Consider the following 13,387-nt stretch of genomic DNA (forward strand, 5'->3'; position numbering starts at 1 on the left):
AGTTTAAAACGTTATTAGAACTTGTTTTACCAGATTTTCCCAGGTTAAGACTCGTAATATTAAAAAAAAATACAAATTAAACGACCGAATCTTGGCTGAAATAATGTTCAAATATTTTTCACCATTGAGCATAAATGTATTTGAGAACTTGAACTTGAATTTTATGCAGAAAAAATACATTTAACCAAAGATAGTAAATAAATATACACATATCTAAATTCAATTGTGAAATACTGTAGTTTTTCTTTACAAAAGAGAAAACAAAATATTTTTTTCCGAAAATTCCCTTTTAACTGATGTTTGTTATCATATCATTTATTCGATTTTAAATTATAAATATAAGACAACAAACAAAATTCCAAGTACACATAGAAAAACAGAAAATAAATAAATAAATATACAAAAAAAAAAAAAATAATTAGTAAATAAAATAAAACAAATATTTTCTTCTATACATTAAAGTAAAATTAAAAGGAATATTACAAATTCACTTGCATATATCTCCACAATGTTATTAAAAAGTAGGTTTGTGTCTCTCATAGAAGTATTCTTCAAAGTCCCTTACTGGTCTTTCTTATTATCCTCTTACTAACCATTAACATCCACAATAAGCGCTAGAAAGACATTGATGGATTAATTGTTCTTTTATTTTCTTTTCTATATGTTTTCATTTTTAATATGTTTTTATGTAACTAAAGCCTTTTATTCTCTAAAAATAAAAATTATAATATATTTATTCCACACATCACAGCCATGTATAAAGAGATAAGGGGGATAGAGTAGGGGCGGGGCAAAGATAGGTATTATTAAAGGGAGGACAGATGTTTGATAAAGTGTAAAAGAAAACAAATAAAAAACAAAGCAAATGGTCGTGAACTATTTAAAAAAAAAAAATAAAACAAAAACACAAAAGTTATTCAATTTATAGTTTTCTTATATAAATTGTTTTTCATTGTCTCATTTAATTGCTGTTGTATAGAACACTTTTCGGGATTTCCTTCACCCAGATTAAAAAGCGATGCCAACACCCCTTCTGTATTGCCATTGCCACCACCAACACCACAACTACCATTATTATCAAAATCATCATGATCATTGTTGTCTTCATCATTATAATTATTGCCATCATTATCGCCATTATCATCATTAATATTTTCAGTCTCTATAGAGTTTTTTGTTACAACATTTGATGTTTCACTAGTAATACTGCCACTGTCCGATTCCGGATTATCCATTATTTGAGTAGTAGTTGAAGACGACGACGACGACGACAAGGAGGCGGAGGAGGAGTTCAAAGATTTCAATTTATTGTGAACATTTTGTTGATTTTGTCTTAGATTGGCTAAGAATTTCTCTTTGAATGTATTAGCCGAATACTTGTGTTCTATAAATGTGGGAGATATTGCAGGTGGTTGTGGTTGCTGTAAAGTCGTTAATGGACCACTTGAAGCCGAGCTACTAAATGGCAATAGGGTTGCCGTTTGCATTGGTGGAGCTGTTGCTGCATAAAAACAATTGGCATTATTGTTGACACCAACGATACATCCTCCACCCCCACCACCGCCGCCATTGATGCCAACACCATTGCCACTGCCACCACCGGCGCCTTTACCACTACCATGGCTAGCAACTGCTGTTGTAGCCCCACGCTGATGTTGCTGCATGGCAGTGGCTAATAATTGTCCACTAAAAGAAAAGGAGGTGGAGAAGGACTCTGCAATAATGAAACAGAAAAAAAGAAAAAAATAAACCACAAAAGCCAACTAAATAGTATTCAAAAAAAAAAAAAAAAGAAAATAGAAATATTGTCTTGTTTTTGATTGTACAAGAATTAAAACGAAAAAAAAAGCAACAAGGGGTGAAAATCAAATATTTGTGATGTGTTGTGAAAATCTGGTATTTTTACTTAATGTGAAGTTTTTGTTTTCAATTTGTAAAAGATATGAATGTACATATTTAAAATATTGGGATAAAAAAAGTTTCAAAATATTTTCCGTGCTTTTGTCCGACGGTAAATTATGAAAAGTTTTCATTTGAGCTAAAGATTATCAAAGTTGTTATTCCCACCCTTTAGCCCCAAAAACACCAGCCATCTATTGGCTATTTCTAATCAAAATTTCAAAATTTCTAGCTAGTTGTGTACAGAAGACTGCATCAGACCCGTACTCGATTTAAAGCGTATGCTAAAAATTCAAGTGCCTTAAAATTGCTCTAGTTTTCTAATTTAAAATACATAAAAACAAGTAAAAAAGTATCGGTCGGTTTTGCCGACAGATGTATACCCTAACCAATGTTCGATTATTTAAAAATATTTTGACTTTGTTACGATTATTCAAGCTCTTGACCATCTATGGATTGGGTTTTGAAAGAATGGGCCAATATTGTCCATTTCGTATCGGACCTAAATAAATATGATATAAATATTGCGTCGTGCCAGGTTTGACTTTACATGAGATATGTGATTATTTTTAAAAAATGTTAAAATGTGCGTGAGCTACAAGATATAGTCGACCGAAGTATTCCATTTTCCTGCTTCGTCTGATACAAATAAAAATATTGGTATGGTCAAAATTATAAGAAAATCGAACATGTATATCCAAATTATGGGAAATCATATATTCCATATCCATCTCAGGATTCTGATCGAGAGACATATATTTAAATATAGCAAGTCGTGAGGAATCACAGAGTTGTTTCGCAATTTATGACAGATAAAAGTAATGAAAATTGTGACTCTTTGTGGGTGAGGTACCAGAAGGGGTTCGGAGATATAAAGCATCTTTACAACAGATCTTGTGCTAGCAAAAATATATGTATGTGTGAAATTTTAGGAGAGTTGGATTCTTAAGGATTCTTATAGGAGTTGTAATTATTGAAAATTGTAGCAATTTGTGGGGAGGTCCATTTTCCACATGACCTAGCACTGAAGCAAATATTAGGATTTGCAAAGTTGGACCAAAATCGGATTATCCTTTCCCTTTCTGTGCAAAAAATATATTTTTTGAAACTTTCGACTTTTTGTGTGTGAGGTGCCAGAAGGAGTGAACCGATATTGCCCATCTCCGAGCTCGATTTAAGTTTGACAAAAATATTACGATGTACCAAGTTTGGAACAAATTAGATACTTCCTTTGAAAGTTATTGTGCGCACCAGACAGACAAACGGACGGACATCGCTAGATCGACTCCAAATGTTCTGAAACGGATTTGGTGCAAAAGGACCTAGGGTCTAAAACCGTTATTTCGACTAGGCACGTTTTGACAGTATCAAATGATATAACCCTCTCTAGCCATATGGCTGAGGGTATAAAAAACGAGGATGAATTATGAATCTGAAGTCATGTATGACCAACAGCAAGAAACGTCCTCCCTGCGTTCAATTCCGTCTAAATGAAAGGAAAACTGATGAATAACAGGCTACAGGATTCAGAATTTTATAGACGATCAGTTTTACAAAATAACTAAGGCGAAAACAACTGCTCGATACTTTTTGAAGAATTGAATGAAGGAATTAGAGTTAGAAGATTTCAGTTTTTCACATCATAACTTAATTTTAAATTTAAAGAATTTGCATTTGAAGTGCCATCAGCAAAAGTTGATTATCTAGTTACTATCAAAGGAAGAACATTTTAAATATGTATATCATTAACAAATTGCCTATCGCAATTCTAGCAACATTCTTATAAAACAAATAATAGAAATTTGTTGCATACAAATTTCACCAATTCGAAATATTTAAAAAACTTTTTAAATTACAAAATGTATTCAAATTTATGTACAATCCTTTTAACGAACCATCTAATCGATGTTTTTGTTAAAAATAAAAAAGCGTTTCGAGCATAAATAACTTATATATGGGATCATTGTGGAGATTTTTGCAAGTTAATTCGTTTTTATGTACTTATTTTGAAGAACAAAAAAATATACAAATTATTGCACTACGTTGTTTTTAATAGATAAAAAGAATGTCTAATTACTTCTTAAAATTTATTTATAAATTAAATTTATTAAAGAATGTTGTTGCTACTTTTTAAAAAAGAAATAATACTTTAGGTGTTTTTTCTTTGTTTTTTTTTTAATTAGAAACATCACTAAATTAAACTAATTTGAATTCAAGTGATTTTTTATGTTTGTTGCAATTCAGATTTTTTATAAAATAAAGGAGATCAATAGGTTTTCACTATGTATTAGGATAGTCGTTTTTTTCTTTTAATACGTATTGATTTTTGTTTATAAAATGCAATGGATGTGTGTTTGTTTTTAAATAAAAGAAAACAAAAATATAGAATAAGAATTATTGCACATATTAAAATTAGTTAACTAAATGAGCTAAGCTAACAGTCTATTTTTTCTAAATTAAAAAAAAAGTAGAATGTGTAAATATGATATTCCTATTAGATTAGTTGTGTATATATAGTGTATTGATTATTTTTGGGGATTTGTTTTATATTATAGATACGGAGATTAAGCTTGTTACAATCGTATACTAAAGCTTTTTAAATGCAAACTCTTTGTTAAGTGATTAATAGTGAATGGGTATTTTTCTTTCTTTTGGATTAGAGAGGGTTATATGGTAAGGAACGAACGAATGTTTATAAATTAAAGAAATGATCATTATGTAAATCAGGCTTCAAATGATTTATCAGATTTAAATACATATTTAGCTTGCTGCGAATGAGTGTAAAGAAAAAGACTGTTGTCAAAATGAATGGTGTTGTCTATGCTACATTTCTTCTTTTTTAAAAAAAAAGAACTTTTCAACAGATCAGATTGTATGTAATCTCGAGTTAATACAACAGTGGTGTAGTTTTTTTAACGATATTCAATTGGTCTAATAACGCCAACCGATAAGAGGCATTGTTTTAAAGTCTCATAAATAAATTGTTTGCGATATAAAACTTATTGAGGGATAAATTGGCATGGAAAAAAGGCACAGTTCTACTATGATCAACCCTGGCTCATTCATAAAAAATAATCAAGACGCAATATAACAAGTCAAACCTCGGAAGAAGAGGTCTGTTCATTGCGCCTCGCCGTCCAGTCAATCATAATCAAGCAAGGCCTGCAAATTTATAGTTTTCTGTTTGTGTGGGATACCATGGGCAATTTAGAACGCATAGACCGTTATTGCTAATTTACTCACTATTTTTATTTATTTTTACTGCTATACGTTTGCACTCCTTTTTTCTTTCTTTTTCAGTATATATACAGGAAGATATGAAAAAAATGCAACCAACTTCAGACTGCTGTCATTTCTAAGCCACTCGTTCAACAGCTGTTAAAAATATTCCAGTGACAGCTCATTATATTGTTTACAAGCGCACAAACGCATTTTGGTGAGAATTTTCCAGAAAAAACTTATTCGTGATGGAATTGAAGCGTGATAGTGTGATTTCTTTATTTTTGGCTGGAAAACCACAAGTGGCTATCGTTAGAGTACTCCAGAGTTTAAATGTGAATAAATCTTTTGTGTCTCGTACCATCGCTCGTTACCGTGATAATGGAAGAAAACAGCAACATCAGCAGAAATGGTTCGAACAGTAAAGAAGCGACTTGATCGAAACCCGCATCGCAGTGGCCGAAAAATGGCTCGTAAGCTGAACATATCGCAATATTCCATTCGGAAATATTGAAAAATGAACTCTGGGTAAAGACAATGAAATGCCAAAAAGTGCAAAAACTTACACCGTAACAGGAAGAAAATAGACTCAAAAGAGCTAAAGAGTTGATTCGCGTTAAGAAAACATTCGTTGTCCAGCAGTTTGTAAACAAACAAGATGATCGTGTTTACTTGCCAAAGAGGTCAGCTGAAAATGTGCATTTTCGGTTGGCCGCCAAAACAGCCGGTGGTCGCTCTCCGCTCGTATTAGTCGACCGTGGCATCAGAAAAAATGCAACAGGACTCAGCACCATCGCACTCAGCACGCGCCACCCAAGAATGATTACAAAATGAGGTTCCTCGCTTAATTTCTAGTGCAAATAGCTACCAAAATCTCCGGATACCAATCCGTTGGGCTGTGTGTGTCTGAAGTATTTTGGAAAGCAAGGTTGACACTTAAAATACCAAAGTGTCGATCACCTCAAGCAAGCGCTTCGCCGGGAATGGGCCAAAATACCGCAGAGCAACATTCGGGCAGCGTGTGACGGTTTCATTGGATGTTTGAAGTCCATAATTCGTGCCAAAGGTCAGTAATTCGAACAAATTTGATCCTATTTCCGACATTTTTTGCTTTCATTCAATAAAATTTAAAAAATTGTAAAAGTTATGGCGTTTGGCTTTGTTGCAGTTTTTTTTACCTCACCCTGTATTTTTTTAAAATGAACACAATAAATAAACAATTGCTCCATATACCTATCATGTATATGAAGAAATTTTTAACATTGATTATTACAGGTTATTCAGTAATCTATTCTTCAGCCAAATCACTTCATTAAGGTTTTAAAATGTCAGCGGCTACAAAGAGAAAGCTCTATTCTAAGTCTCTCCCTATTTCCTTTAGTCTTTCGGCAGCTAAATATGAATAATAAAATATTGATTCAAGTTTTACACTATGAATTAAAAAAATATATCAAAATCCTGTATAATACAAAAACCAGAAAGCAATTTTAATGTCTACAAAACCTATAAACAAAATATTTACAAATAATAATTTAATTAATAAATAAAAATATAATAAATTACAAAAAAAAAAAAAACACGAGAACTATCAACCGGATTAACATTTCAATAAAAATATGTTTTTGTTAGAGAAAGAGATAGAGGCATTTGTTTGTTTGTTTATAAGATTCTATATATGCAAGTGGAATAAAAGATCTATTTAAATTTTCGTCGCATTAATAGTTTCTTTAGTATAGGCTACGTTTCCTCGCTTAAAGAACCAACACCAGCATCAGCAACGGCAACAGTTAAAGCAACCACATCATTAGACAGTAGATTTTGGCCGTTGTTAACGCCGCCACCACTGTTGCTGCTGCCAACACTTTGAGAAGAATTACTACTATTTGGCGAATTGGCCATTGAGGGTGGCGGCGATGATGCCGTTATGTGTTGGGTAATAGTTTGCTGTTGTTGTTGCTGCTGCTTATTAATATTACCATTACTAGATGATGTTATTTGAGATAAGTGAATGCTACCAACAATCTGCGGTTGTTGTTGCTGTTGATGTTTGTTTTTGTGTTGTTGTTGTTGTTGCAATGAAGCCACATTCAAAACATTCGCAACAGCTGCTGCAGTGGTTTTCTGCGTTAAACTTACATTATTTGGACTAATGGGAGTTAATGGAAGATGTTGCTGGGATGACGACGATGTCGACGAGGACGATGACAAGGTTGTCACCGATGATGACGACATTGTTGCTTGGGAATGAGATGACACCGACGTTATGGTTGCTGATGAAGCAGCCGATGATGTAGATGAGGAGGATTGTAAATGTTGTGGTTGTTGCTGCTGCTGTTCTATAATTAGAATATTGTTTTGTTTGTCCCGACGGATAGATTGTTAGTTGTGGGGTTAGTAGTTGTTGTGGTTGTTATATTAGAATTCCCATGATTCTGCATAGTTTTTTGCTGTTGCAAAATGTGTGTGGCATTCGTTAGGCTATTAAGCGCATTGGTAAGCGTTTGCTGTTGCTGCTGTTGTTGTGTGGTAAATGTCAACGTTGATTGATTCGTTTTTGTGGGCGATGTTGCCGGTGTCAGTATGCCTAAATTTACCAAATTTGGTAGAGTTATTTTGGTGGGCGTGTTTGTAACTGCCCCCAAAGTTTGTTGTTGTTGATGATGCTGTTGTTTAGTTATGTATTGATGTTGTTCCAGGAGCACATTGTTACCATTGTTATTGGCCGCAGCTGCAGCAGCAACATTTGTTGCTAATTTCAATATTTTACTAGCTGCTGCATTGGCGGCCAATAAATTTGTGGCGGCTGCTGTTTTAGTTACCGTTATACTGTTACCATTACTATTATTACCACTGTTATTGTTGTGATGATGAGAGCCAGTGGCGGCTTTCAAAGACACCAAATTGATGGTGTTGCGAATTAGATTATTGCTGTTACCTGTTGCTGCTGTAGCGTTTGCCAGGGTTGAGGAGTTTGCGGCTGCTGCTATGGTGTTGCTGTTATTGTTGAGTAGTGTTGTTCCAAGGCTGCCACCAACAGCGGCTGCAGTTACAATTTGTTGATGATTATTGGCAGTAGTATTAAATTGTTGCTGCTGCTGTTGTTGCGTCTGCTGTGATTGCTGCTGCTGCAAATTTAATGTTGCCGCTCCATTTCCATTAATGGCCTGAGCCAAACAATTAACCGTTTGCCCGGCATTTATATTACTGTGGTTGGTATTCGAGAAATGTTGTAATATATTTTGGCTACCGTTTCCACTGCCACCTCCGCCGCCACTGCCATGGCAACTGCTGGCCCCGCTAGACATATTACTAATACTTGAGGGGCTCAACGAGCCCAATGATTGAGATGGTGAGCTACTGCGTTGCATAAGTACACCAACACCACTGCCAGCGTTACCACCGCTAGCCGACAAAACATTTCCCAAAGCCGTTTGGGTTACCAATACATTTTCCGGCGACGAGTTATGGGCCACCAATGCATGACTTTTTAAACCCTGAGCGGTTTTGTAACTTTTGCCACAGTGACATTTGTATCCCTTGCGTACTCTGCAAAGAAATTCCATTAGATACTCTCCTAGTTCTCATCTCAGCACCCAGAATTCAACCCAACTTACTTGCCATCCTTTTTATGACCATTCTTTGAATGGTACTTAATTCCATTGACATTTTTGTAACGCTTCTTACATCCCGGAACAGGGCATGCAAATGGTTTTTCATTGCCTGGTGTGCCATTGCCGCCAGATCCGGAATGCCTTTTAGTTCAATTGGACAGTGACCAAGTCGAGGGTGGCAACATGACAACGATTTGACATGAAAACAATTACAAACATAGATAGAGAGATTTAAATAGACACAATTAAAAAACTAAAGATGCCGGCGGCATCATTGAGTGCCAATCCCACCTGCTGCCGTAGCGCATTATGAATTCAGAACTAAATTCTTCGGTTGTCCATGAATCATTGCTATCCTCCGACTCGGAAACAACCATTTCGTCTTCGTCCATTTCGCTGCCTGCAAAAGATAAAAAAAAACCGAAAATTAATATACTCCAATGTGCGAGACTTTTTAAAAAATATTTCTTTTTTTTAATTTTGTTAGCTCACCAGTTGGCGTATTACTGCGATTAGACGAAGACATACTATAACTGTGATGTTTAATCGCCAGTTTACGTTTGAGATCCGCAGCGCCGGCATTATTGGTCGTTAGGAAGGGACTTTCTTTGCGGGCATCATCCGAAATGAAACGTAGAACATAGCTCAACGGTAGGCAAGCAGGCTGAGCCTGTTCCTTTTGTTCCACCACTTTAGGGTCATAGTCTGCAATTGAAAGAAAGGAGAAAAATTAATGCTGTATGTGGTATTATCATAAGTCACAGGTTGCTTTTAATTTTGTGTAAACGTCCGTCGAAATATATGTTATAGGGCGATATGGAATATCCATTGTCTAGCATTAAAAATACTTTTTCTGGAAAGAGATCTAATATTCCATTTTTCCAGGCCAGGACAGTTTAATACATTATATTTTAATGTATGTATATGAAAGAAAGTGTGAAATACAGAGTGAGCGATCCTATTTGAAATTAATACCATTTTCATAGCATATCCGATCATTATTCCAAGTCGTTGATACAAAGAAAATTCTTTTATAGCTCCATTGCGGTGTTGAACTTAAGTATTCTATGCACGTCTTATATTTTGTATACGTTTGCTGTAATTGTACGAATCAGGAATACAGGTGAGTCATGGTTTAAAATAAGTTTAATGACCAGTTATTAACTTGCATGTGGTAAACGAAAAAAAAAAAAAAACAAACCAAATTGTGGGTCATTGTGTTTAGGAAGAGGTTATTGAATTTTAAAAAGCATTTGAAACGAATATTAAATATAACTTTAATTTTAGGTAATGTAAACGAGAACGTACAGGGTGAGATAAAAAAACTGCAACAAACTGCAAACGCAATATTTTTTACAATTTTCTTTTAATTTCATTGAAAGAAAGATTTGTCCGAATTGGTCAACTTTGGCACGAATTATGGCCTTCAAACGGAGAATTTGGTGCCCATTATGCGCTGGAAATTAAGCGAGGAATCTCATTGCCCAAGTTCTGTGGCCAAAATATTTGCGTGCCCAAGGCTTTAATACACCATCCCGAATATTTTTGCGATAATATTCGGCATTTATTCTGATGCCACGATCGATTAATACGAGCGGAGAGCGAACATCGGCAGTTATGGCGGCCCACACTATCACAATGGCCAGCGCTTAAGTTCTGGTGGCCAACCGAAGGTGCACATTTTCAGCTGACCTCTTTGGCAAGGAAACACGGTCATTTTGTTTATTTACAAATTGCTGGACAACGAATGTTTTCTCATCGGAGAAAACAAAATGCGGCAGTTCACCAATTTCGATCAAGCGAAACAACTCTTTAGCTCTTTGAGTCTATTTTCTTTCTGTTGCGGTGTAAGTTTCTGCACTTTTTGGAATTTCAATGGCTTTACCCCGGCATCATTTTTCAATATTTGCCGAATGGAATATTGCGATATGTTCAGTTTATGAGCCATTTTGGCCGCTGTGACGAGGGTTTCGATCAAGTCGCTTCTTTACTTTTCGAACCACTTCTGCTGATGTTGCTGTTTTCTTCCGTCCACTTACTTGACGTCGTGCTACGCTAAGGAGCGATGATACGAGACACCAAAGATTTATTCACATTTAAATGCTGGAGTGTTCTAACGATAGCCACATGTGGGTTTCCAGTCGAGTGGCTTAGAAATGACAGCAGTCTGAAGTTGGCTGCAGTTTTTTCATCTCACCCTGTATAACTCCCTATATTCAATATTTCCCATGGAATTGTTCCAAATATGGTATTAAGAGTTTGTAACGGGTTCTACTTCTGGTGGCAGAATATCGTCCGTATAGCTCCACGTTTTAGTATAGCGGCCATATAACGGAACCTCCTGATCATTTTTATTTTAACAGATAAAACCAACTTACACGGTTATGCTACTTCGTTCAGGTTGAACGAAAGCATAACAAGTGGAGAAAGATGTAAATGTTTATAATTGCGGTTGTAAGATTTAGAAGACTTTCCAAAAGAATTTTAGTTTTATTTAATTCTTTGGTTCCTCTTCTATTGAGCTTACGATCTCGTCACTTGGGTAAAAAATGTTTTTTGTCATAGAAGTTATTTTTAAAATAACTTCTGGGGAGAATATCCCAGACAAAACAAGGGAACTGATGAGGATTGGTGGCTCTTTCCGAAACCTAGGTATTCCCTCCCTTACCTCCTGGTAAACATTACCATCGTTCTCCACTAATAAACAAACGTTGTTTTTATAAAAACAACAATAAAGGGATAAAGCCTGACCATTTTGCAACAACAAAATAATAGATATAAATTCCTAAAATTCTTAGACAAAAGATCAAATTAGAAGGTAGGACAAAAATAGAACTCACTGCCAGCAACATTTATTTCTTTGGAAAACTGAAGCTATGACTGTCCATTGTTTTTTGAATACCATTGTGGTGATTGCCATCAAATGACATGGCCAAGCAAATCTGACAACAGCAGCAAAAAAGGATATTCAAATAAAAGCTATTGTCCATAATTTTACCTTATCTCTCTCCCGCAGCGTATAAAACACTCATGCACGCACCAAATCGTCATCAAAAATAAGATTAATGAAATTGTTAGGACATTTGTTAAAAAGGAAGAATACCAAAATGAAAATGATGAGAATAACAATAATAATAATATCCGTTTAGATCCTTCGCCAGTTTAATGCGTACATCATTTGTCCATTGTTAGGTTGTTTTTTACCGAACCCCCCCCCCACACCAAACCATCAGAGGTGGGGTGGTATGGGGGTCATGAGGGTGCTGAAAATATAACAGCTTTCATTTGCGTGTAACAAAACAGCAACACCAACAACATCGAAAAAACAAAGTCTGCGTACACTTACGATAACATTCAAATGTGATTATTCTCATATAAGTAGAACAAGTATGTGCCGACCCAAGTACTTTAGAGGATGTTTTTTTTTCTATGGCGTTATAGAAAGGTGGCAGCCTGGCGCAATGGTGGTGGTGGTGTTAGGTGGTTCGCTGTTGTTTAGGTGGTGGTATGTATATATTGATGAATACCAGTCATATCATCATCACTCATTAGATATTCTCTTATATAGGTATATATATATGTATGGTCTATGGTATCAAGTGTTTAGGTACATAAGAGTGCATGCATGTGTGCGTGGTGAACGTAAGGGTCTCTTGTGTACCCCACATGTACACCTATACATGTGTATGCACAATAAACGAGTTATTTGTGCGTTCTTAACACACATTAAACTCCGCTCAAAAAGAAAATTCAACCTTATTAACCGCAGCCGGCCTAGAATATTTTCCACCAGCTAATGTAGGGTAAAGGGTGGCCTAGCATACCAAACCAACCATCCCACAAACCAACCAAACGACGGACCACCTATTTTTTGTGAAAGATATTAAGTGAAAGTAAACATTAATTTATATGATATTCTTTTTTTACCAGATTAGGGAATATCTATGGGTATCTTTTGATAAGATAATTTAATGATAATGGTGGACGGAGAAAATCGTTGGTGGGATTGTTGGTAGCTAGGCAGGCAGATAACTGGGTTGGTTTGGTTTGGTTTGCTACGTTTTGGAGCTGTGCCGTTGCTCACGCAATGACGGCAACTAAGATGGTGATGTAAATGAGGACACTTATTTGGATAATTTAAAATAATTTACCTTTTCTGCTATTGTCGCTGTATGTTGTCATTTGTGTGAGTCTGACGAGGCGGCATGATTGACAATAAATGGTGGCAATGTTATTTTTGGCCTTATGTAGAATTTTCACATGTCTGTGTCAAGTATTTTTCCAAGTATTATATTGTTATGTTGAATAAATAAGCCTGGAAATTAGGCGCACACATTGCCGATTCCCACAATTTTATTTATAAATAGCAGCAAATTTGTAGTGAAAGAAAAATATCCTACCGCTGTCCAATTAGAATAAATAATTTGTTTGCGTAGATATATCACATCCTTTTTCCTTGAAGACCGCCCACCTTTCGATAGGAAATACTTACTTATGATCAACGTTAGTACTTTAGGAATATTGAAAATATAATGATTTCTAGTTATAAACTGTGTCGTAAAGTTTTCATTTTGCTGAAGAAATGAAATAAAAACAAGCAAGCAAAGGCTATAGAAGCGCGGGGCCGACCATGTGATACCCCACAACACTACAATATG

General features: G+C 35.3%; 1 protein-coding gene across 1 annotated transcript; it reads right to left on the bottom strand.

Annotated features, from left to right (window-relative positions):
- Positions 1 to 643: 643 nt before the first annotated feature.
- Positions 644 to 11,589, bottom strand: LOC101899813 (putative uncharacterized protein DDB_G0277255). The gene is made up of 6 exons (XM_059123937.1): positions 11,570 to 11,589; positions 9,222 to 9,434; positions 9,021 to 9,129; positions 8,733 to 8,870; positions 8,054 to 8,664; positions 644 to 1,714 (listed from the first exon to the last, which is right to left on the bottom strand). The coding sequence occupies exons 2-6, from the start codon at positions 9,253 to 9,255 to the stop codon at positions 918 to 920; spliced, it is 1,689 nt and encodes a 562-aa protein (XP_058979920.1). The 5' UTR covers positions 9,256 to 9,434; positions 11,570 to 11,589; the 3' UTR covers positions 644 to 917.
- Between the last annotated feature and the right edge of the window lie 1,798 nt (positions 11,590 to 13,387).

This window comes from Musca domestica, unplaced genomic scaffold, assembly GCF_030504385.1.
Source record: "Musca domestica strain aabys unplaced genomic scaffold, Musca_domestica.polishedcontigs.V.1.1 1, whole genome shotgun sequence".
NCBI lineage: Eukaryota > Metazoa > Arthropoda > Insecta > Diptera > Muscidae > Musca > Musca domestica.